This window comes from Dendrobates tinctorius, unplaced genomic scaffold, assembly GCF_039654945.1.
Source record: "Dendrobates tinctorius isolate UK_male_01 unplaced genomic scaffold, ASM3965494v1 ptg000230l, whole genome shotgun sequence".
In the NCBI taxonomy this organism is placed as follows: Eukaryota; Metazoa; Chordata; class Amphibia; order Anura; family Dendrobatidae; genus Dendrobates; species Dendrobates tinctorius.
The window spans coordinates 12,099,868-12,126,305 of NW_027361897.1; the positions used below are offsets into that span (position 1 = coordinate 12,099,868).

Here is a 26,438-nt window from a genome sequence, read left to right on the forward strand (position 1 = left end):
ATGTATTCCACACATACAGTATAGTTCGGAAGGAAATAGCATTTGTCTCTCAAGTTCAACTTTTCCTTTTACGTCTAAAGACCTCAGTCATCCAGAATAAAAAGAAATTCATGTTACAGGTTATCATTGCCATAGTCTTATAAGTCAATTAAGTTTCCTGCAAAGGTTTGTAGTAATGTATTTTTCATTATTAATACTGTACGCTTGTATACGCCATTAACACCCTGGCAGAATGTGAAATTATTAATGATACTCCTAATAGAGACTTTCATATACTTGCCAAAGACTAGACCTATGCACTAGCCCCCTATATCATGGGCCAGGTAGAATTGCCAGATGGCACGGGCACCTATGTAGATTGAGACTAGTACTAGATACTGTATATGCCAAGTGGGTCCATTGATTACACCTACTCTCTATTAAAGAATGAATGGGTAGAAAAATAGTGATTTGCCATTGTTATACACACATATAAAATAATGTATATATATATGCACCGTACTATAAATAAATTAAAAAAAGTATATACAAAAAAAACCATTACAACCATTACAAAAATAATACATTGTGTAAAGTCACTTTTACATACTCAACTGGCTAAAATGTTGGAGCATTAGGACAAATTATAATCACAACCATATAAAAGCTGCATAATAGGGGGTTATCATGACCACCTATGTCTTTATCACATAAATGACGATAAATGACTGTATTTACGGCAGAGCGTCCATACAGCATGCATGTTTGCTGCATTGCTCTCGTAATCACGGTCTGTAACACGGACTCCCCCAGCGCCTCCTTCGCAATCTAGAGATCTGCAGAACACGGAGCAGTCAATGCACTCCATTTAATTATATGTGCTCTCAATTAAAGAAGAACACAAGGTCTCGGTCACTTTGCAGGAGTGCAATTTTCTACAAAGTGCCCATTAAACAGGTGACAGCCTTCAGACCATTAACTCGAACGATGTACGTCTCTCATAGCCTAAAGATATATGAAATACAAAAAAAAACCTGGCTTACAGGAGCTGCAGAGATGGGATATGTGAAAAGCTCCCTTCTGGGATTTCTGTAAATTCAGATCTGACAAAGGACCTGCAAAAAACACAGAATGTAAAACAGAAGCAAAAAAAATTAATAATAACAAGATATCAGCGATCAATAATAGCAATAGCATGGTCAAAAATATCGAAGAGCAAAATGGGCGTAATGTGATAAAAGGCATCTCGAAAGCACAAACCAGGTTCTAACGTAAAACACAAGGCGGCTATGGATGGTGCATAGCACCCAATACATCAGCCCTGTACAGAAAGAAGGAAATGCTTACAGCCCTTACAGTGAGATAACATCGGGAAGGAAGGTGCGAGGAATAGTCTTGGCGTTTTCGCATAAGGCATTGTCTTTGGTACAGGTGCACCAGGTTGGGCATTTCGACTTGCTTGGCTTCCTCCCTTCGATCTCATTTATCAATATGAGAGTAATTGTAATGCAATAGAAAAGAGCAAATCTTCTATGTATCCTGGTGCCAATCCCCATCCTCCAGGTCATTTCTGACTGCAGCCGGTAAGACGGAAATCCCAAACCATGAACAGCAGCTGTGGTCCTTTTGTAAGGCCAACGCAAGGGTCTCGGCGTGTCCCTAAGGCGGTCTTTCCTCTTCTCAGCCACTGGCTTGTTCTGAGGAGCCTGCAGCTTTATCTGTATGCTGTGTGTGGTGTGTGCAGAGACTAATGCTGAGCTCTGAGATGGGGAATATCCCACTGCCTCGCAATAAGGGCGAGAACAAGGGATACATGCATTGCCATGTAAATATCAAGCTTGCACAGCAGCAGAATGCCAAGTGATGTCATTTAGAAAATGCACAGCCTGCTGCTCTCAAAGGGAGGCCCTTTTCCTTGGGAACCAAAAATAGTACGGCATTATGCCTTGCTGGGGCTTCGAGGAGGGGAAGGAATTCATCATTTTCACTGGATCCTTCCAGTGGTTAAATCCTATAGGGACAGTATTTCCTATATGACAGGTCATCAATAAGCAAAGTAGAGGGCAATTTAAAGCCTCGCTAGCGTATAACGACCTGGACCATCATCTTATGTACTCCGGCAACCTGATGATGCCTTTATTGACTGGAAGTGAGCAAATGCTTTTTAGTAAATTGCTGGTATAAGAATTGAGCGCCAAGACATTTACCTTCCTTCTGTACTGTAAATGGAAATGTATGACTGGTTTATGATGGGGGGGGGGAATCAGCCGCTCGATTTATCATGGTGGAGGATATATTAAAGTCTGAGATTAAAGTGGTAATAGGAGGATATTCCACTAATGTCTTACATGTATAAATATCCTTTAAAAAAAATCTATTTATTAGATATGCATTAAAGACAAAAACCCACAACGATCACAGACAAACACTAAAACGGCCCTAGTGAGAGACAAATAGGGCACTTCTATGATATACCCCTATCTGAGACCATTAATAAAGTTAACAAACCTTCCCTATGATTGATCCTACCTTGCTGGGTGGCAATCAATAGGATCACTAATTGAATCCAAAAAAAATGTTGAACGCCTTTTTGGAGCGTTATACCCGTTGTATTGTAACACAAAGCATGTAATACTCTATGAATGACAATATAGTCAATTTTTTCACCCCAAAGAATAAGAATGTGGTCATGTGCAGCAGCTATATATTTAGCAAAGGACTGCAAAGCCTTAAGCCCTACTTAGAGTCTCTAGTCTACCACTCTCCCTGCTCCTGCAACTGTCCCTAGGCTAAATAGCAAAGGACAAGATTATCCCTTAAAAGGACTTAATGTATGATGGTTCAGCATCAGTATCAACACTAGAGGACGCTGATTAGTTGAACTGTGCATACACAGGCCTGGATAACTACTCTCTCCCACCAGTCAGAACTGTCCCTGAGATGTGCAATGGCGTCAGTAAGCTGAGCGTTTGTCCTTTTATAACCTCTGATGAGGTCATGCGGCCAGCCAATCACAATAATGCCACTACCAGGGTGGCTACGGCATTGCAGTGACTGGCAAGCAATCCCCCATGTTTATTGACTATATAACAGTTGCCAAATATGCGGAGTGGGGATTCGAGCTTTAAATCGAACCACCAGCCAATGCTCATCGAGTGCTGAGCATATCTGAGCACCCAGATGCTCAAGTGATACCCGAGTTTCACTGAGCACGTTCACTCATCAAGCATGAATTTTGTTCAGATGTCTTTTTAGGCCACATTCACACGTTCAGTATTTGGTCAGTATTTTACATCTGTATTTGTAAGACAAAACCAGGAGTGGAACAATCAGAGGAAAAGGCTTACAAATGCACAAGAAAAACGCTGACCAAATACCGAACGTGTGAATGCGACTTTAAAGGGAGTCTGTCACCCCCTTAATACATTGTAAATGGGCTATATGATGTTGCAGGTGACTTAGCCCCTATATCGACCAGCATGGAATCTGTTACTGGTAAAATGCCTGAGAAAATAACTCTTAATTCATATGCAAATGAGAAGGCTTTGGTGCACTCTTGGTGTGGCCAAAAGTTTGTTGCACTGATACATTCCCTTATTTGCAAATTGGGCGCCTGATAGTCCTCACCTCCAAGAGTGAGCACTGTCCGAGTGCTGCCGGCGAGTGTCCGGCCATGTGCTCACGCAATGACTGTGCGCATTCTCGTCCCTTTATCCTTTCTTCGGACGCTACTCGCTGCACTTGTATATTAGTATAATGAGTGGCATCAGAAGAAAGAAGACAGGGAGGAGAACACGGGCATCCGTACACACTCTGGCAGTGTTCATACAGTGCTCCGGGAAACGAGCAGTGTCAATCACATGCGGAGGAAGGGTCCCAATATGGAAATGGGGAGGGCTAAGAGTGCACCAAACTGTTGGCCGCGCCAAGGGTGCACCGAAGCCTTGTCATTTGCATCTGAAGCTACTTTCTCAAGCTATGTCCCAGTAACAGGTGCAGTGATAGTATGGTTCTTATAGGGACTAAGTCTCCCACAACAACCATACTAACACTGCACCTGTTAATAATACAGTAACAATTTAAAATGCTTTTTGAGGGTGACGGACTCCCTTTAACTCATTCTGCAGCTTGTAATGTGCAGGGAAACAAAGAGTTGTAAAAGCCAAATGGTCCATAATTTTTAATAAAACCCAGGTGCAGAAATCAAATTCAGCTACAAAAAAAACCATGCAAAGAAGAAAAACAAAAATTGCCCGAAGGTTTCCGTACTATTTAGGTTAAGCCTTAAGCACCCAGTTGTATCATGGGTTAATGTTCTTGTAGCTGGCAGTATGCCCACACTTTATCTCCATGTGCTTCTGATTGTATACAGTGACATTAAATACAGAGTTTGTGTATCATGGATTCAATTTGAATTTATAATATTTTTTTGCAGCGTGCCTCTGTAGTCATCGTGCTCCCAGGAGTCCCGATGTGCTGCATTACTTGCCGACTAATTAGTGACTCTTACAGTAAAAGATTAACAGAGTAAAGAAGACCTTCTTCAATAAAATATAACTACTTTTTTAACTGAGAATCCATCAGTCAGCCTGTTCTGAATTTATAACTAATTTTTCTTTTTTTATTAGTGAATGTCATCTGTTTTATGACTACTACAAATTTCATCTCAATTTTGATGTGGTCTTTGGACATAAATCAGCAAAGAGGAGTTTCAAAATAGATAGAAAAAAACTCACCTTTCAGAGCAAGCTCACTGACTGATTGTTTGTTAACTCATTCTGCAGCCATGATGTCCCAGTAAAAAAAAGAGCCTGAAAAAAACAAATTTTGCCTTTTTTAATGAAACAGAATAGCAATCATCCTTTTTAGCCCAATATACAAGCTTTTAAGTAAAAATAAACTCTCCCTCCCACAAAAAGTGTCCATATCCTTTAAATGTAATGTATGGGATTAACTTTTAAAGTAGCTCTCCAACTAGATGCTTTTTAAAAAAATCTGATTAATAATGTAATTATACAATCTGGAAATGTCACAGTGTGACAACTGCTGAGTAGTTGTTTAGCTAGCTTTGAGCTGAAGAGCTAACTTAAAAGTTACGGGTTTGACTGCTGAGAATATTAAGCCTAAAACTATTCATACAGCTGGCTATGTCCGGCCCATAGATCGTAACAGCTCATTTACATATTAAGAAAATAGGTGGATTTCTCTGGAATAAGACATTAGATCACAGATATCAAGGTATCATTTTCTTCAACTTCCTAGGACCTACATGCCCATATAGATATTTAACACAAATCCTTTCTTATAACAGAGAAAGAAAAAACTGAAGAGATCCATAAAATCATCATATTTATTTAAATCTGATATTAAAACCAGAAAATATATAAATAAGCAGAATGCCTCAAAGTAAGGACAGGACAACTCATACAAAGATCAATAATACATAATAATTAATATAGTGCAGAGATACATGATATTCCAAAACCTCAAATGCTAATATGGAATAAGCCTATCACACTATACCATAAAGTGCACAGTGCCAAATTAATACCGTGATTAATGCATATTCAATAACAAAGAGAAGAATATAAGGCACAATATCTACTAAATATACCAAACCATAATGAATCAAGGGTAAAGGTCAGCCACTATGGCTAGAAAGTATATGAACACCATAAAGGGCTGAATAGGTGAAAGCTAAATTATCCCACCATATAATAAAGAATCAATAAAAGAAGGTTTAGACCATAAATGAGAGAGCGATTCACCTGGTGCAGAGTTGTAATCCCGGTCCTGATGCCCCGACGCGCGTTTCACCGCTCGGCTTCTTCCTATTTCTATTAAAAGAAAGGATTTGTGTTAAATATCTGAGTTGAAGTGCCATTAGTTTTTTATTAATCTTTCTTATGGACATTTTTTTGATGGTATGCCCATATAGATGTCTTGGGAGGACTGATCCTACTGTCAAATTCCCTTTAAAAATTAGCCTGAAGACGCAAGTGTAAAGTGCTAGAAGGAAATACATTCAGGCGCCAGAAACTTTAGACCATAGATTTACTAACATGGCTAAGTTCATAACTGCAGTAACAGATGCTCCAGCAGCTGGGGATTTCAGACTGCTGCTCTTAGAGGGTGGTCGCTACTATTAACATCTCTCCCTCTGGGCATACAGGCATCTAGTTTCCTAATAAAACAATGAACTTGACAGGTTGTAGCATTATGTAAATCACTTTCCTGTGCGGGGTGTCAGGACGGCAGTAAATACCATCATCTTGCATTTCCCTCTGCACTGTACAATTCACTCTACAAGAAATAACCAGAACAACAGTAAATTAGTAAATTTTATGTCACATACAGACATTTTCTAGAATTGTTACTTATATTTTGTTTGTTTTTTTAAGTCTATGCAAATGGTAAAGACACAGAGTGACAATTTGTATGAAACTAAATAATTATAACTGTTAATGTAGGAGAAGAAACCTAAAGGTGCTCTGGCTCGTAGACAGGGATACTGAGCACACGAGCCATGACTTTAATATGTTCTAATGGAGCATGTGTTCAGGTAAGTCATGACGCACAAACCCTTCAAAGAAAACCTACTAGAGAAAATGTTAGACTCTATTTAATGTAATCTACTTCAATGTATGGGGTCCAAATGAAAAGTGAACCTCATTTTTAACTCACTTCTGTGATGAGATATGATCCATTGAGGTTATGAGTCTGAGCCTTGAGATTTTAGTAGCACATCTATTTTGATTTATGTAAGATAAAACAACATTCTATCTAGACGTTTTGTGGATTATGTAAAAATGAAGTATCTTCATACAGGGTGTTTTGGGGGAGGGAAGTCCAGGGAAGAAGGACTACAAGAGTTCAAAGAAGGGGTGGCAGGTCAGAAGTTGGATCAGTAGAGACACCATTGGTGTGGAGAATCCCAAAGCAAGTAAAAGTCAAGGGCTGATCGACAGAATATGAGGCAAGTAAACGGACAAAGATGACCTCCCTGTTTATACTCAATGCTCTCCTTTTAAGGTACAATGTCGTCATGTAGAACCAATTTTCATTCTGTATCTGAAAAGGAGACAACTTAGAGAAACATCTGTGTTTTAGGGTAGAGTTTTTAGAAGGAAACAAGGAAGCCAAAGGTCAATTCTGTGTGCCAATTGGGGTCAGAAGTCAGATTAATAAGAAAAGTGGTGGCATGGGTTAGGTGCCCCACATGGCAGATAAAAAAGTTAAGAGTGATGGAGAGACAGCTGGATGAGTGAGAGAGCAGAAACCATCTAGTCTGCTTCTGGTCTATCAGACGATGCCTGCAAGAAGGATCCTCTGTGAGACCTTTTTTCCAGTGGAAATTCAATGTATTCCCCCAAAATCAGGATCACACAGATCTAGAGGAGACCAAGCTAGTCAGCAGAGTCAAGTCCTACTACAAGTCTCAGTAGTGCAACCTTATGTAAAATGATTCTCCTGTTAGTTCTCCCTTCAAGTATATGGATTGTCTCAAGACAGTACATAAACATACTAGAAGTCATTTATTATTGGGGACACTGGTCATCGGTGCATAACATGGATGGTCATTTACAGGGCTGCCATCAGGGCTTTACTGCCCTTACTGGCGTATGGGGCCCGATGAGCAAGAGGGCCTGTAGCATGCCCCCTTTGTTCTGCTCACTGGCAGGATTCTGCCGGCTCAGTAACTGCCCGTGCGTCCTCTGACACACGATCAGTTAAAATCTGTTGCTGTGCAGGAAATTCCTCCCGCATGGCAACAGTTAACAGTCGCCAACCAATCACAGGCAGGCAGCTGACATCACCGCTTTTTTTTGTAAAGCCGCCGTATGGGGCTGCATTATACTATGGTGTGCATTATACTGCTATGGGGCAGGGGAGGGAAAGGGGCTGCATTATACTATGGTGGTGCATTATACCGGTATGGGGTTGCATTATACTACAATGGGGGGAAGGAGGGAAAGGGGCTGCATTATAATATAGGGGTGCATTAAACAATGAGGGTGCATTATACTACTATAAGGGTGCATTTTACTATGGGAGTGCATTATACTACTATAAGGGTGCATTATAGTTCTATGGGGCTGCATTATACTATGGGAGTGCATTATACTATGAGGGTGCATTATACTACGTGGGTGCATTATACTATAGAAGTGCATTATACTACTATAAGGGTGCATTATAGTACTATGAGGCTGCATTATACTATGGAAGTGCATTATACTGCTATGAGGGTGCATTATATTATGAGGCAGCATTATACTACCGGAGAGCATTATACTGCCATGGGGTGCATTATACTATGGGGGTGCATTTTAGTACTATAGGGTGCATTATGCTGCTATGGGGCTGCATTATACTGCTGTGGTGGTGCATTATACTATGGGGTGCATTTTAGTACTATAGGGTTCATTATACTGCTATGGAGCTGTATTATACTATGGGGTGGGGTACATTATACTACTATGTGGGTGCAGTACACTGTTATGTGTTTGAATTATACTATATATGACTAACGGGTACATTATACTACTATGGGGCTGCATTATACTGCTAAATATGACTGGGGTACATTACACTACTATGGGGTGCATTATACTGCTATATACGACTATGTGATGTATTATACTATTATGGATGACTATGGGTGCAATATGGAGAGACATGGGGGCAGTATGGAGAGAGATGAGGCAGAATGGGTGGACACGTGGGGGTCCAGAATGTTGGATATTATTACTGTAGGTGCTAATTATAGGATATTATTTTTGAAGATACTGTTTTCAGTTTGGGAGAGTAGAGGTCCTGTTACTGTGTAAGGCGACACGGATGCTGTTTTCTTCATCTGGCGTAGTATAGAGGTTGGTGAAAAATTGGGGAATGTGCTCTAGATAACGTTGTTATTTTCTGCAGAGACGAGTAACATAGTAACATAGTGTCATGTCCGCCATGTCTGCCTTGTCTGTTTTGCCTCAAGAACCCCTGGAGCGGTGTGCCCGCGCATCTCGTGTCTGCTGTATTGCATGTTCCCTAGAGCAGTGTGCACACTCACCTCATGTCTGTTGAGCTGCAGGATGCCTGTGTTTCTGCTCTGCCTTCTGTGATTGTCTCGTCATGTCTAGAACCCCTGCTCATATGTCCTTCCTATGTTCCAGCAGAGGCTGGTCCTGCATTCATCTCTGCATGTCTGGAATTCTGATCATGTGACCTTCCTAGGTTTCAGCACTGGTTCTGCAATCATCCCTGCATGTCTGGAATCTTGATCATGTGACTGCTCCCTGTGATCCTGGAGGATCTGAACTGGAAGTTCTTCCCTGGTCCTGACCCGGAAGTGGAGGTGCTATGCCCTATATCAGACGGCCCCTTCCTATGCTCAGGGCCTGAGTATTGTGTTGCTTCCCTGCATGGCTGCTTGGTCTGCTGGGTCGCTCCCTCTATTCTGTGCCCCTGCACTTTGCTCTGTCGTGCGTCTCTGCACATGCTCCGTGCGTGTACTCCGTCTCTTGTCCCATGCCTTGTCTTGTGTTTGTCCTTCGTGCCATGTTTTGTCTCTGCTCTGCTTTGCCTTGTAGTCCTTCCTTGCTCTCATTCCGTTCTGTGCTTCAGTCTAGCTTCAGTTCCTTGTTCCGTACCTTGTCTTTGCTCTGCCTTGTTCCTCCCTATGGTCTCTGTCTTTGCTTGTTCTGCCTCGCTCTCTCCTATGGTGCTCTGTAGTGCTCTCTGGCACACGCACCATTCCTCCTCTCCTACTTTTGGTGCTCTTTTCCATGTCTAGTCCCAAGGCTCTGCCTTGGCCCGGCTCTGGGCTTCGGCCTACGCTCCGCTGCTAGCTCTGTTCTTGCTCTGACCTGATTCCGTGTTTCTGCCTATGCTTCCGTTCCTGGTTCCGTACTCTGCCTAAGCTCTGTCTTGTTTCTCGTCTCGCCTTGCCTTGTTGCTTCGTGTGCTCTTTGCATGCACCTGGCCTTCCTAGCCTACTGTTTGTGCCTCAGCCGTGCCCGCCCTAGCCATGCCCACCTGCTTGTGCCTCAGCCATGCTTGTCGGTCAGTGACAGCTGTGTCACCTGCCATGCCTCAGCCGGGTTCGCTGGAGTCTTGCCCATCTGTCAGTGCCGCAGCCCGATCAGCTAGCCAGTGCCCCAGCCGTGCTCTCTGTGCTCCCTTGCACCTCATGCTGTTTCTGCACTGCACTCTACGTGCTCTCTAAAGCACGTGCAGGCCCTCGACTGCTCCTTGGCATACCTCTCCGTGCTTCTGTAATTGTACGCGCAGGTCTTTCCATGCACCCTGTCGTGCCCTCTTGCACGCACAGGTCCTAACCCTGACCCTGGCGTGCCTCTCTTCACGCGCAGGACTCTGCCTTGCCTGATCCTGGCGTGCCTCTCCGCACTCGCAGGACTCCGCCTCAAACCTGACCCTGGCATGCCTCTCTGCACGCGCAGGACTCTGCCTCACCTGATCCTGGCGTGCCTCTCTGCACACACAGGACTCCCCCTCGAACCTGACCCTGGCGTGCCTCTCTGTACGCGCAGGACTCTGCCTCGCCTGATCCTGGCGTGCCTCTCTGCATGCTCAGGACTCTGTCTCCCCTGACCCTGGCATGTTTCTCAACATGCACCGTGTCTCTAACTTGTCTTGTCTCCTTGCTTGGAACCCTGGTTTGCCAGCCGGATGCCCGGAACCTGACGATCACTGCCAGAGATAGAAAGCCTGATGACTGCGGCCTGATGTCCGGAGCTGATGTCCGCAGCCTGATGCCCTGATCATGTCGATCGTTGCCAGATGTCCGGAGTCCGATGCCAGCGTGCCTTTGCCTACCATATTGGACATACCATGTCTTGGACCTTGGCGTGTCTCCTTGCACGCACTCTGCCTTGGACTCTGGCGTGTCTCCTAGCACGCACCTTGTCTTGGACTCTAGCGTGTCCTAGCACGCATCCTTCCTAGGAACTCTGGTGTGAACCCTAACACGTACCCTGCCCTGGACCCTGGTATGTTTTCTGCACGTGTTATGTCTGGAACATTTGGCACGCCCTTGCACGCACCTTGCCGTGTTTCACCGTTTGTGCCCTGCACCTGATTCCCTGTTTATGCCTTGCACCTGAATAAAGTATGCAACCACGTTTTGCAGAAGAAACCCTGTGACTTCGCTTTGTGTTTCGGATCCTGTCCGTACTGTTGTCAGACACTCAATAGTGTCTCCCCGAGCCGGCCGTCTAATCTAGCTGCTGTGGTGGCTCACCCCCTTGGTCTTGCCCCTGACACTCCCTGTATAGGGGGTGGGTTCTCACTAGGTCAGGTCGCCCTAGGTGGGTGGATGCCACGGCCCAGAGGGTCCACTCTAAAAAAGAAAAAAACGACTCAGCGTAAGCTGACGCACGTCACACATAGTAACATAGTTATTAAGGTTGAAGGAAGACTTTAAGTCCATCTAGTTCAACCCATATCCTATCCTAACCTGCCCTAACATGTTGATCCAGAGGAAGACAAAAAAACCCATGTGGCAAACAGTAAGCTTCACATTGGGGAAAAAAATTCCTTCTCGTCATGGTGTGACAGTATTTGTTCTTTGTATGTAGTACTATTCGGTCACTATGTGGTGGTAATACTTAGTCTGGTCTGGTCATGGTGTGGCGGTATTTGTTCCTTGTTTGTGATATTATTAGTCATTTTAAAAATTGGAAAATCAATAAATATATACTGAAATTGCATTGGATATTTTAACAAATGTTTAGTAAGTTACAGTAGAGAAGAGCCCAGCCAAAAGAATCTACCTTGTCATGGTGGTGGATTAAAAAATATTTTGGCCAAAACAAAAGCTGCTGGCTATGTATGTGGTGATGGGAACAGTAAATGTGTGGTTGGTGAGGATGTGGTGTAGAAGTGGAGTTTTTCCAAGAGAGGGCGGTTTGACTGTGGACGGTTTTGAGGGATGGAGCCTAGGTGGACTCTCAAGGAGGCCCCGAAAATGTTGCCAGTATGAGGCCCTGAAATTTCTAGTGGCAGCCCTGGTCATTTATCTGCAATGCTATAGGAAAACACACAAATAACAGACAGCTTTGGCATGGTTATAAGAACCCATGGGTTTCAGGTAAATCCAAATACACAACATTTTAGCAGGTAAAAACCAAACACTTTCCCTTTAGATCTATAAGCAGGATACAGAATGTGTACTGCAGGCATCTATAGACTACAAACAGCCTGAATCTAACTGCAGGGAAAATCCCAAATTATATCAATGCATTCACATATTTATGAATCTTCACTTTTAAGTGTCCTTCTTCTTAGGGACAAAAATCCTCTGAATAATGGAAGATCGTTCTCTTGGGTTGTGCTGGTCGATTTTGCTCTTTTGCTTCTGAGGAAAAGCATTTAACAGTAAATTTACTACATAAACGCTCTATATCAAGAGGCTGATTGCATAGTCAATATATTTTTGCTGAAAATGTTGTTTATACTATTATGGACCTAATAACTTTCCAGTACTAATGGTGAAAAAGTCTCTACTGTAAGCTAAGTGCTTCGTCGGCAAAGGTTCTGGAGGAAGTCCAGATCTCTTGGATCCTCTCCAACTCAATGGCCTTTGCGTCATTGGGTCTAGATGCCTCTTTCAAAGTGACCCACTACATAAGATAATGGACAGAATGCAGGTGGACATGAGTTGGTGGAGGTCTTAGGCTAATTTTTTTTTATCAATAAAGTGACCATATCATAATTTTACCTAATTTCTCCAATGAATGTCCAACGTCCAGCTATAATTCCAATGTTATTATCATATCTCTGTGATACATGTTCCTTCAACCCCATATGATGGTGTAAAAATGTGCTAATTTTTACTCTTTAAAAAAAAAATCAGTTATTCAAATATAATCATGTCATCAAACACACACTGCATAAACACATATGTATATACACACACACTGCATAAACACATATGTATATACACACTGCACATACACATGTATAAATACACACATACACATGTATATATACACACACACACTGCTCATACACATGTATATACACACACTGCATAAACACATATGTATATACACACTGCTCATACACATGTATATACACACACTGCATAAACACATATGTATATACACACTGCACATACACATGTATATACACACACACTGCACATACACATGTATATACACACACACTGCACATACACATGTATATACCGACACTGCTCTTACACATGTATATACACACACTGCTCATACACATGTATATACACACACTGCATAAACACATATGTATATACACACACACACTGCTCATACACATGTATATATACACACACACACTGCTCATACACATGTATATACACACACTGCATAAACACATATGTATATACACACACTGCACATACACACGTATATACACTCACTGGCCACTTTATTAGGTACACCTGTCCAACTGTGTGTTAAGACTTAATTTCTAATCAGCCAATCACATGGCGGCAACTCAGTGTATTTAGGCATGTAGACATGGTCAAGACAATCTCCTGCAGTTCAAACCGAGCATCAGTATGGGGAAGAAAGGTGATTTGAGTGCCTTTGAACGTGGCATGATTGTTGGTGCCAGAAGGGCTGGTCTGAGAATTTCAGAAACTGCTGATCTACTGGGATTTTCACGCACAACCATCTCTAGGGTTTACAGAGAATGGTCCGAAAAAGAAAAAAAATCCAGTGAGCGGCAGTTCTGTGGCCGGAAATGCCATGTTGATGCCAGAGGTCAGAGGAGAATGGGCAGACTGGTTCGAGCTGATAGAAAGGCAACAGTGACTCAAATTGCCACCCGTTACAACCAAGGTAGGCAGAAGAGCATCTCTGAACGCACAGTGCGTCGAACTTTGAGGCAGATGGGCTACAGCAGCAGAAGACCACACTGGGTACCACTCCTCTCAGCTAAGAACAGGAAACTGAGGCTACAATTTGCACAAGCTCATCGAAATTGGACAGTAGAAGATTGGAAAAACGTTGCCTGGTCTGATGAGTCTCGATTTCTGCTGCGACATTCGGATGGTAGGGTCAGAATTTGGCGTAAACAACATGAAAGCATGGATCCATCCTGCCTTGTATCAACGGTTCAGGCTGGTGGTGGTGGTGTCATGGTGTGGGGAATTTTTTCTGGGCACTCTTTGGGCCCCTTGGTACCAATTGAGCATCGTTGCAACGCCACAGCCTACCTGAGTATTGTTGCTGACCATGTCCATCCCTTTATGACCACAATGTACCCAACATCTGATGGCTACTTTCAGCAGGATAATGCGCCATGTCATAAAGCTCGAATCATCTCAGATTGGTTTCTTGAACATGACAATGAGTTCACTGTACTCAAATGGCCTCCTCAGTCACCAGATCTCAATCCAATAGAGCATCTTTGGGATGTGGTGGAACGGGAGATTCGCATCAGGGATGTGCAGCCGACAAATCTGCGCCAACTGTGTGATGCCATCATGTCAATATGGTCCAAAATCTCTGAGGAATGCTTCCAGCACCTTGTTGAATCTCTGCCACGAAGAATTGAGGCAGTTCTGAAGGCAAAAGGGGGTCCAACCCCTTACTAGCATGGTGTACCTAATAAAGTGGCCAGTGAGTGTATATACACACACACTGCACATACACATGTATATACCGACACTGCTCTTACACATGTATATACACACACTGCTCATACACATGTATATACACACACACACTGCACATACACATGTATATATATACACACACACTGCTCATACACATGTATATACACACACTGCATAAACACATATGTATATACACACACACACTGCTCATACACATGTATATACACACACTGCATAAACACATATGTATATACACACACTGCACATACACACGTATATACACACACACTGCACATACACATGTATATACACACACTGCATAAACACATATGTATATACAAACACTGCACATACACATGTATAAATACACACACACACACATACACATGTATATATACACACACACACTGCACATACACATGTACAGTATATACACACACTGCTCATACACATGTATATACACACACACTGCATAAACACATATGTATATACACACACACACACTGCACATACACATGTATAAATACACACACACACACTGCACATACACATGTATAAATACACACACACACATACACATGTATATATACACACACACACACTGCACATACACATGTACAGTATATACACACTGCTCATACACATGTATATACACACACACACTGCATAAACACATATGTATATACACACACTGCACATACACATGTATATACACACACACTGCACATACACATGTATATACACACACACACACTGCACATACACATGTATATACACACACTGCATAAACACATATGTATATACACACACACTGCACATACACACGTATATACACACACACTCCACATACACATGTATATACACACACACTGCACATACACATGTATAAATACACTCACACTGCACATACACATGTATATACACACACTGCACATACACATGTATATATACACACACACACTGCACATACACATGTATATATACACACACACTGCACATACACATGTATATACACACACACTGCACATACACATGTATATACACACACACAGCACATACACATGTATATACACACACACTGCACATACACATGTACATACACACTGTGCATACACATACATATGTACATACACACTGCACATACACATGTATATACACACACACTGCACATACACACGTATATACACAAACACTACACATACACATGTATATACACACACACTGGATAAACACATATGTATACACACACACTGCACATACACATGTATATATACACACACACTGCACATACACATGTATATACACATACACTGTACATACACATGTACATACACACTGTGCATACACATGTATATACACACACTGCACATACACACGTATATACACACACACTACACATACACATGTATATACACACACACTGCATAAACACATATGTATACACACACACACTGCACATACACATGCATATACATACACACTGTACATACACATATATATGTACACACATTGTACATAGACATATATATATACACATTGTACATATGTGGCGCCCCTGAGGCTCAGTCGCCACAGAGGTACTGCACCTCCTCCAGAGGTGTGGTGCCCCACCATCCAGGTAAGATGGAAACACCTGATCACGCTCCAGCACCTGCACCCCACACCACAAAGTAGTGTAGCAAAGCACCTTCGGCGGCTCCCTGCTTGGAGTATAGCAAAGCACCCCTTGGTGGCTCCCTGCTTGGAACATGAAACGTGCTGGGAGGTGGGTGAAGTTTAGTTCGCACCAAAAGAGTGGGAAGAGTTGAGTCAGTCAGTCAGTCTTTCATTCAGTCAGTGAGTGAAGATGTAGAAGGACAGAGTGTGAGACAGAGAAGATCCCCGGGAGAGGGATGGAAGAAGGAAATGTTGCAGCAGGCCACAGTGATCTGGGTCTGCTGGCACAGGAAAGAGACAGAGAAAGGAAGCTTGATTCTCCATTGGGAAGAAGGATTAGCACGGAACGTGAGGAAAATAAGAGAACAAGGACCAGGGTTAGAAGAGAACCCTTCCCAAGTTCACAGCTCAAGGCCAGGGTCCGGTCCCCGAGGTTGTACGGATACTAATGGTCCTGCAGCAGACACCAGAGGAATAGAAGTAGTGACCGCTTTATTCCCACACAAGACTTGGGGGGCACAACAGCAACATATTAGTGAGCCGGGACTTAATAGCAAGGAGTCCCCGAAGCAGGCTACAGCTGTCTGCCGTACAAGTAGAGTTCATAGGAACATCTGACAGGAGGCACTCCAGTGTTACTCAGTACTGAGAGTACTTCATTCTTAGGCGCTATAAGAGGAGACGTTTAGAAAAGGCACATATGTTGGCGGAGTGTCGGAAAGGAGTACTTCATCTTGCCTGGAAGTTGGCTGAGCTCCTGACCCGGAGGATACGGCACGGATGCGGGCACCTGTACCTGCAACAGACTGTGAGTAAAGCTTTGGAACTGCACGCCCTGGTGTCCTCCACTTATTCTGGCGCCAACCTGCCCAGCACTGCTACATCCCTTGCGCCTGACACTACACCATCTAAGTGTCACTTCACCTACACTGCCCTGGGACTACAGCCCTGCCTGTGGAGGGCTATAACATCTCTGCTGCACCACACCATCTGTCCCAGAGGATCTGTCTGCAGCGTCGGCTTACATCTCTATTGCCGAACACCACAGGTGGCGTCACGAATCACTTATAAACTTTCACCACCATAAGCACACTGAAACAACCCCTTTTGTAATGGAGCCCCAGGTCCATGGACTGGGTCACTGCTGCCGTGACAACCCCCTGTTGAGAAAATCAACTGGCCCGGTTCCGAGTACCCCACGGCCCTGGTGAGTGAGGGCGCTCCACATACACATGTGTATACACACTGTACATACACATGTATATACACACACACTGTACATTCACATGTATATACACACACTGTACATACTCATGTATATACACACACACACACACACACACACTGTGCATACACATGTATATACACACACACTGTACATTCACATATATATGCACACACATTGTACATACACATGTATATACACACTGTGCATATGGGTTGCCCTCCCAGGGCTGTGGGGTACTCGGTACCGGGCCGGTGTCAGCAGGATGTGTCACAGCAGCGGTGACCCGGTCCGTGGCCCTGGGCGCCCAAGTAATGGGGGAGATTGAATGGTGTAATGTAGTTGTTTGAATGAATAGTTCGTGACGCCACCTGTGGTATTCGGCAAGGAAGATGTTAAGCCGACGCTGCATGCAGGTCCTCTGGGACTGGTGGTGTGTTGCAGCCAAGACCAAGATGGTGAAGCTCCCCACAGGTGGAGCTGTAATCCCAGGGCAGTGTAGATGTAAGGGTAGAGGAGGGGTACAGGCAGTGTAGAAGCTGGTACCCCAATGTAGTGGTACAGGGTGTGTTAGCGCGGGAATAAGTGGAGGACACCAGGGCATGTAGTTCCAAAGCTTTACTCACAGTCTGTAGTACACACAGTTGCCTGCCTCCGTGCTGTGTCCTCCGGGTCAGGGACACAGTCAACCTCCAGGCAAGATGGAATGCTCCCTTCCAACACTCCGCTAACATGTGCCTTTCTGAACGTCTCCTCTTGTAGCGCCTTTGGTGTGAAGTACTCCTAGTACTGAGTTACACTGGAGTTCCTCCTGACAGATGTTCCCAAGAACTATACTTGTACGGCAGACAGCTGTAGCCTGCTTCGGGGACTCCTTACTCCTGAGTCCCGGCTCACTATCCAAGTTGCTGTTGTGCCCCCAAGTCTTAGATGGGAGTAGTGCATTTACAGCTCACTACTCCACCGGTGTCTGCTGCAGGACCATTATTATCCATACAACCTCGGGTGCCTTGCGCTTAGAACTTCTAGGCAGGGTTCTCTCCTAACCCACGTCTCCTGTTCCCTTTTACTCCTTCATTCCGTACTAGTCTCTCCTTCTTATGGAAGATCAGGTTTCTGTTCAATGTCTTTCTCCTTCTTTCCTTTCCCATGCCAGCAGACCCAGGTCACCGAGGTCTGCTGCAGCACCTCCTTCCTCCATCCCTCTCCCAGGGATCTTCTCTCCTCACTCCTCTGAACTGAACTGACTGACTGACCTGAAATCCTAAACCTTCCCGCTCTTTTATGTATTCTAACTCCACCCGCCTCCCAGCACGTTTCGTGTTCCAAGCAGGGAGCCACCAAAGGTGCTCTGCTACACTCCAAGCAGGGAGCCGCAATGTGGCTTTGCTGAACTACTGTGTTGTGTGGGATGCAGGTGTTGGAGCGTGGTCAGGAGCCTCCAACCTACCTGGACGGTGGGGTACCACACCTCAGGAGGAGGTGCAGTACCTCTGTGGCAACTGAATCCTTAGGGGCGCCACACATACACATGTATATACACACACACTGTACATACACATATATATGCACACACACTGCATAAACACACATGTATATACAAACACACTGTACATACATAGACATGTATATATACACAAAATTCACATATGGTACATACCACTGTATCACCTCTTAAGCTCTTCTAAAGTCCCACAGTTAAAGGACCTTTTGTGACATCACAGTCATATGATTGTGATGTCAACATATGTCCTTAAGCAGTCTTAAAATCGGAATAGAAATGCTTGGGCCCCTAAGAACCCTTAAAACTTGCCCAGTTTTCCCCTTCCATCTAATGAAAGCCCTGCGAACCATCCTGTCTCCTCTTCCTTTCCTCCAGACTCTCTGAGTTAAAGGACCTTTAGTGACATCATTGTCTTAACCACATAATGCTGGGGGTCCCTAAGATAGTGGGGACCCTGTGAAATTGCCCAGTTTGCCCTCCCATCCCTAACACCGGCCCTGACTTTAACTAGAGAAAATTTTTGGAGTTGGGGTTATTTTTCAAGCATACTCCAAAAATCCTGGGAAATTATGCTAGGGCTTATTTTCAGAGTAGGTCTTATTTTCGGGAAAACATGGTATACACGAGGCAGTAGTTTGGCATGCTCAGGATTTGGATGGATGTCTGTTAGTGGCCCCTGAAGGAGGCTTCTCTCAAGGAACAAAAAATGCAGAGTCTAGGAGTCTGCAGGAGTGGATATTGGAGTCTCCTTGCACCTCATCGACAGTACGGCCTACAGAAATACATCCGGAATAGAAGATGACTTCTGATAGATGACTATATGAAGGTTGTTATATTGAGACTGGGCAGATCTGATTTCCAAGGTGAGCCGATTTCAGTCTCGGGACCAGAGGTTGTGTATGAGTTACACATACCCCTGGCCAGTGGGTGCAGCCTTGCTCCATATACTGGCATTGAGTGTATGGAAAGCGAGGCTGCGCCCACTGCCTGGGAATATCTCATACATACCCTCCAGTCCCGGGTCTGAAACCGGTGAGTCCCCACAGCTTATTACAGTGTGTGCGCTGGGGGGATTCATAAGTCTCCAGTCACACAGAGTGATTGCAGACTTATCGGTTTGGACCGGATAACAACTTTAAAGTGTGTTTATGAACTGTGCAGTTTCATGAGTACCAAATGGCATGTGCCTTATTGAAGTAGAAACCATCTTGTTTGCCTTCCTTTTTGGGGTGACCCCTGTGGGTTGTCACTAGGCCACTCACAGTACATATAGTACTGTGTCCCAGGTTTTATCATTATTATCAGCTCTTTTGACCTTGTACACTTTGAAGTGGCATAACTTGACAGCTGTGCTATTTAAATGCTTTTTTTACAATGTTCTGGCTGTAAAACTTGGATTGACAATGAATACATTTATATATCAAAGTCTATAGGCCAATTCTATCTCTCAGACTCGTGAGAGCAGCAAAGATGAGTGTATTACTGCCCTTTTTAGCAGATTTACCATTCAGGATTTTATGAGAGTTGGGTTATGACCCCAAAGGGAGCTGTATGTATATTTCTGGTAACATGTTCCTACAGTATACACATAGTGTGTACTGGCAGCGGCGGGTTGAAATAAATAATATGTTCATTTTCTCTGGGAGGACATTTGGTGATAGATTTTTTTTTTCTGGCTTCAAGTTAAATTAATTTGTTCTTATGGAGCAATCCAAACTGCAAGACTTGGTGCCAAATATCTGCTGTACTGAATAGAACATTAGTTACAATTCTGTTCTAGCTTGCTGAAAGCTTCAAATCGACTTTGATTAAGAGTTCTGTAAACTTAATTAGTATTAAAACCAACAAAGGATTATACTAAGAACATCTGCGGTACAGCTCAGGGTATAAACCTCTCCCAGTCCCACCCAAAAAAGAAAAAAGATTTATATATAAAATAAAAAAATGGTGCTTGAAAGTTTGGGAACTGTTCAGAATTGTCAATTTTTCTGCATAAATATGAACTGAAACTACTCCAGATTTTTAAAGCTAGATAACGAGACCCAAGTTAAGCAAATGAGTAAAAATTATTAGACATTGTTGAGGAAAATGATCCAATATCATGTCTGTGAATGGTAGAATTCTGTGAATCCTTGCTGTCAGTATTTGGTGTGACCTTATTGTGCAGCAGTACCTGCATCTGAACGTTTCCAGTGATTGTAGATTTGTCCTCGCTAGAGACATGGTGAGAGATTTGCAGGACTTCCGTCCAGCTGTCAGATACCACTGATCTCAAAATTGGACCAGAGTCCCGCAAGTTGATGTAATAGTGGCTGCAGAGTGCAATAAAGCTTTTTTTTTTTCTCATTTCCCCTCGCCATTGTGGAAATACTTCTCCCTGTATGAGTTGCTGTCTGATAACATCCACTTGGACTTAACGAAAGTTAACTCAGTAGGAGCCAAATACTTTCATTGCTAATATTTCTACAACACAGAGGTGAAATTAAAAAGAAAACTTTTTATCCCGCTCTGCAGGCGATATTACATTGTGTGTCCAGATCAACATGAAAAGTTTGGTGAGAGGTCCTCTTTAACCTTTCTTTTGTTGAATGACATGAGTGCTTTTGGGTTGCTGTTTTGCTGCATGACCCACGTTCTTCTGATATTCCGCTCATGGATAGATGTACTTGTTAAGCATATGCCCCAACTCGGCAGGGATTCATGACCTTCACCTATGCCCACTGCCCTCTGCTGTTCTCCATGACGGGTTTTCAAGTAGCCCAGCGTGTTCTCATGTGATTATCTGCTTAGGCCTAGATAAGGCCCACTAAGACATACACCTGTGTCTTGGTATTAAGACTCTAAGCTTTCCTGTGTCCTGTCTGCCTGTGGCCTCCAGTGTTTCTAGTACCTACTCCATACCTGCTTTCAGGTGTCCTGTCTACTGCAGCCTCCAGTAGCTCTACACTAGTACTTGATCTCCGGTGTCCTGTCTACAGTGGTCTCCAGTGATTCTGGTCTTGTGTTCTACATGTCTTACCTGCCTGCTACATCAATTCTTGAGATCCATGTGCCCACTTGGACTTGGGCTTAGAGGATCCACTTCATAATATGAGACCATAAGAGTCCTGACATTTTTCTTTAGACTTTTCTGATTAAATTTAAAATTTATTGTTCCATCATTAATGGCATAATGCTTCAAAGCAGGCCCAAACCCTGATACTAGCAATGTGTTTCCACAGGTAATATGAGGTTTATATGGTGTAAAGCTGTAATGCAGTATTTGTCTTTCTTCAAACAAAATGCTTCATTTAAAATAAAATGATCTTATTTTTCCACAAAACATTGTTCCATTAGCCTTCAAGCTTGTCCAGATGATCTTTAGAAAACTGCAGACAGGCAATTCTTTTCAACCATTGTTGTTTAGTTTCCACCTGATGGTGGACTCATAAACATTAACACTAGCTAATGGGAGAGAGGCCTTTAGTTGCTTAGAGGTTACCTTGGGTTCTTTTGTGAACTCACAAACCATTGTTCATATTTCTCTTGGAGTAATCTTTGTCAGTCAACCACTCCTGTAGAGGGTAATAATGGTATTGAATTTCCTACATTTGCACACAATCTGTCTGACTGTGGATTGGTGGAGTCCAAACTCTTTAGAGATGGTTTTGTAACCTTTTCCAGCCTGATGACCATCAATAACTCTTCTTCTGAGGCCCTCAAAAATTGCTTTAGTTTGTTCCACAAACGTGTTGTTAAAATCAACCTTCTGTTAGATCTTTGCTCTTTAAATAAAACAGGCCGCCCACTCACATCTGCTTGTCATCCCATTGATTGAAAACACCAGATTCTAATTTCACCTTTTCCAGCCTGATGACCATTCAATAACTCTTCTTCTGAGGCCCTCAAAAATTGCTTTCGTTTGTTCCACAAACGTGTTGTTAAAATCAACCTTTTGATAGATCTTTGCTCTTTAAATAAAACGGGCCGCCCACTCACATCTGCTTGTCATCCCATTGATTGAACACATAAGATTTTAATTTCACCTTCAAATTAGCTACTAATTTTAAAGATTTACATACTTTTGCCGTTCTCAGCCATGTGATATTGGATTGTTTTTCTCATTTAAACAATGACAAAGTCTAATTTCTTCCATGGGACACAGTATATAAGAATCTGAGAGGCACAGTTAAAAAAAAAAAAAACAGATTCAGGAAAACAGCGGCCTTTACAACAACTAAAAAATTACATATTTTTGGAAGTGATAGGTCCACTTTAAAGAGATCGTGACATGAGGCTGATACTGCTGAAACCATAGACAATGGTAATGTAATGTTCAGAGAAAGGATACTTTGAAAAGCAGGCCAGAGATGATGCAACTCAGATGTCTAGTTCAAGTTGCATGGGGGAGACCTGTCAGTCAAGGTGACTGGAGTGGGGAGAAGATGACAAGGACCTGGTCACTTGAGAAAGTCCTTGGTTGACTTTTCATAGTATGTTTTCTCTGAATGCCCCAACAATTCAGAGTAAAACCAGGCTGCAACAACATGGCCATGATTTGGGCTTCATGAATCTCCTGACAGGTTCCCCGGTAATCAGGACCTTGGACAGGAGCCGACAAGCTCTTTATAACATGTCATCAGTCGGACAGTCTTCACTCCATACTGTCTCCTTTATAGTTTCTATGACTGTTTTAGGACTGTATGACGTCCATACATTCTGCTATTTAAATATCTCATTAGAGTACCACTTTAGGCCAACATGTCAATAAAAATTAATTTATTCCCAACTAGCAAATCTTATTGACTAGCTTTTATTGAATAGGGCCACCATGAATATCCATCAGTGCAAAATTGCATTGATTTTGCATTTCTTCAGTTGCTGACCGAGCACATTTATTCAATAATGCTATACTTTTTTCCAGCACTCGGATACAAAAATGGTGACTTGCATCAAAATAAGTAGAAAAAAAATGAACATATGCTCCTCTAGTAATATCATATCAAACTAGAAACTCAAGCAGGCACAAGGGAAATTTTAATAGTAAATAGTCTCTTAACGGGGTTGTCTATTTTTTCCACCAAATGGACATGAGTGGCTCTTTTTTAATCCTTCATAACCCCTTTAATAATAAATGGAGGACGAGAAATGTTTGATGTTCACAACACTCTTTCTTTCAAAGAGTGGAAAAGAGGAAGATATTTTGCCCAAAAGTTCAGCAATGGTGTTGTGGAATGAACTAGCAACAGACGATATTACCAGTTTGATTTTTCCTATCAAGCTTCTGCAAATGTATAATAAGTGAGAGGAAGAAGAGAAGAGTTGGAGCGCTCGCCAGGGCTGTGGGGATATTCGGTACCGGGCCGCTTCGTAAAGGGGCAGTGTCACAGCGGCGGTGACCTGGTCCGTGGATATTTACAAGGGATGAAAAGTAAAGAGTTCTTGTAATGAGTGTTTGTGACGCCACCTGTGGTTTCTGGTCAGAAGCGACCAGCACTGCAGAGCATATCCTCTGGGACTGATGGTGGTGCAGCAGAATTGGTATAGCTCTCCACAGGCAGAGCTGTTGTCCCAGGGCAGATGAAAGATGTTGAGGAAGATGGTGATGTAGTATTTAGCAAGAGATGTAGCAATGCTGAGAAGGTGGTGCAGGAAGAATGCAGAAGACACAGCTGAATGCAGTTCCAAGGCTTTACTCACAGTTCTGGTGCACACAGATGCCCGCTTAGTGCTACGTCCTCCAGGGGAGGGATCCAGCCAACTTACAGGCAGATAGAGAACACCTTCTCAGAACTCCCCGTCAGTATATGCCTTCTCTTGCCATCTCACTGTGCTGATTTGTACTCCTCTTCCTTCCCAGCACCTCACAGCCAGTGTCCCAGGCCAGCAGCCCTGTCAGATAATGTGCCCACTGCATTTCCTTGATCCTTTCTGGCTGCCTTTCCAGAGAAGATAACTGTGGTTGTTGGCTGTGGCCCCCAAAGTTGCCACAGCTGTCAGCTTGCTAGCTGAGTCCTGTTGTTCACTCCACTAGGCTAGGGACCGAGACCCTTCTGCGACCTGGATTCCCCCACCTGACGTCCGTCAACGTGGAATGAGCCCCACACGTAGCACTCGCTCAACCCGTGGCTCTGGGAATCCCTTTCCACTTCAGGGAGCTTCCTTCAGTCCGTACCAGCAGCCCCTTCAGACCAGGAGTCTGCTGTACAATTCTATCTCTTTCCTCCTCCCCCTATGGGAAGGTTGCCTATGCATGTCTTTCCCCTTCTTCCCCTATGGGAAAACTCTCCTAACTTCCCTTCTATTCTCCTGCTCTAACCCTCAAACTCCACCCACCTTCTAACACCCTTTCCTAGCCAGCAGGGATATAGGAGCACCTGCTGCTATTGTGTGTGGTGGATGCAGATGTTGAATCAGAGCTAGGTTAGGTGTCCCCATCTTACCTGCAAGGTGGGATACCACACCTCTGGCTGAGGTGCAGTTCCTCTGTGGCGACTGGACCCTCAGGGGCGCCACAGACACAAGACTGATGACAGTGGAATAGTGACATTAAGGAGAGCACCTATTAGGCTATGTTCACATGCAGCATTTTTGCCAAAACCCACTCTCTTGGCAATAAAAATGTTGTGTTTTAATGCTTTTTTGGTGCATTTTTGCTTTTGTTTTTTTGTCCGGATTACATGTCTGATTTGTCTATAGAACATGATTACCTTAATAAAATTAGTTTTATTTACCAAAAATCTAGCAAACCATGACTGCTGCATTTTTGCAGTATTTTTGCATCTTCCCATTGCTTTCTATGGGTGAAAAAATTTTCAAAAACGCTGAAAGAAGTGACATGCTGCAGATTTTAAAAATGCAGCAGTTCTCAAATTCAGACAGGAAAAAAACATTTGTGTGTGTGAGATTTTTGAAATCTCATTTCTTTTTCTGGTACTGTAAAATGCAGCTTATTTTCAGTTTAAAAAAAAAAAAAAGTTCAAAACACTGCCTGTGAGTATAGCCTTATTAGCTTATATATGTTTCTCACCAGCATTGATGACATTGCAAAAAATCAATGAAGTAAACACTAATTTTATAATTGCACCATTATACTCTCCGAGTTAGGGACATGCCTTCTCCCCAGCTGCCATACTGCGAGGCAACTGTGTTCTGAACACCTCATTCATATACTCTAAGCCAAGGTTCCCTGCCCTCAGACAGCGCAGCCGGAACCATCTCTTACCTCTGACCACCCTCCAATGTATGGCTGGCCACCGTACATTGGGCGTGGATATAGCTCCAAGTCTCCCCCACAGGTGAGGTGTCTTACTGCACAGCATGGTGGCTCACTCACTGAGGTACACCAATAACCACCCAAACACATGAAGTGGAGTGAGTAGATGAGTTGACAAAAAAAAAGTCTAACTTGACACGTACATTTAAAAAAAGACCATTTTTAATTACTGCCTTTTGTCCAATGTTCATCAATTTTTGGTCCT

At 43.3% G+C, this 26,438-nt stretch overlaps 1 protein-coding gene across 2 annotated transcripts in view; it reads right to left on the bottom strand.

Moving 5' to 3' along the window:
* LGI1 (leucine rich glioma inactivated 1) overlaps positions 1-1,668 on the bottom strand; it is a 102,948-nt gene extending 101,280 nt beyond the window's left edge. For both annotated transcript variants that reach the window (XM_073555830.1, XM_073555829.1), the window contains exons 1-2: positions 1,336-1,668; positions 1,023-1,094 (exon numbers count right to left, since the gene is read on the bottom strand). In XM_073555830.1, coding sequence (XP_073411931.1) covers positions 1,023-1,094; positions 1,336-1,547 — 284 coding nt within the window. In that variant the 5' untranslated portion in view covers positions 1,548-1,668. The remainder of the gene's footprint in view (positions 1-1,022; positions 1,095-1,335) is intronic.
* Positions 1,669-26,438: the final 24,770 nt, after the last annotated feature.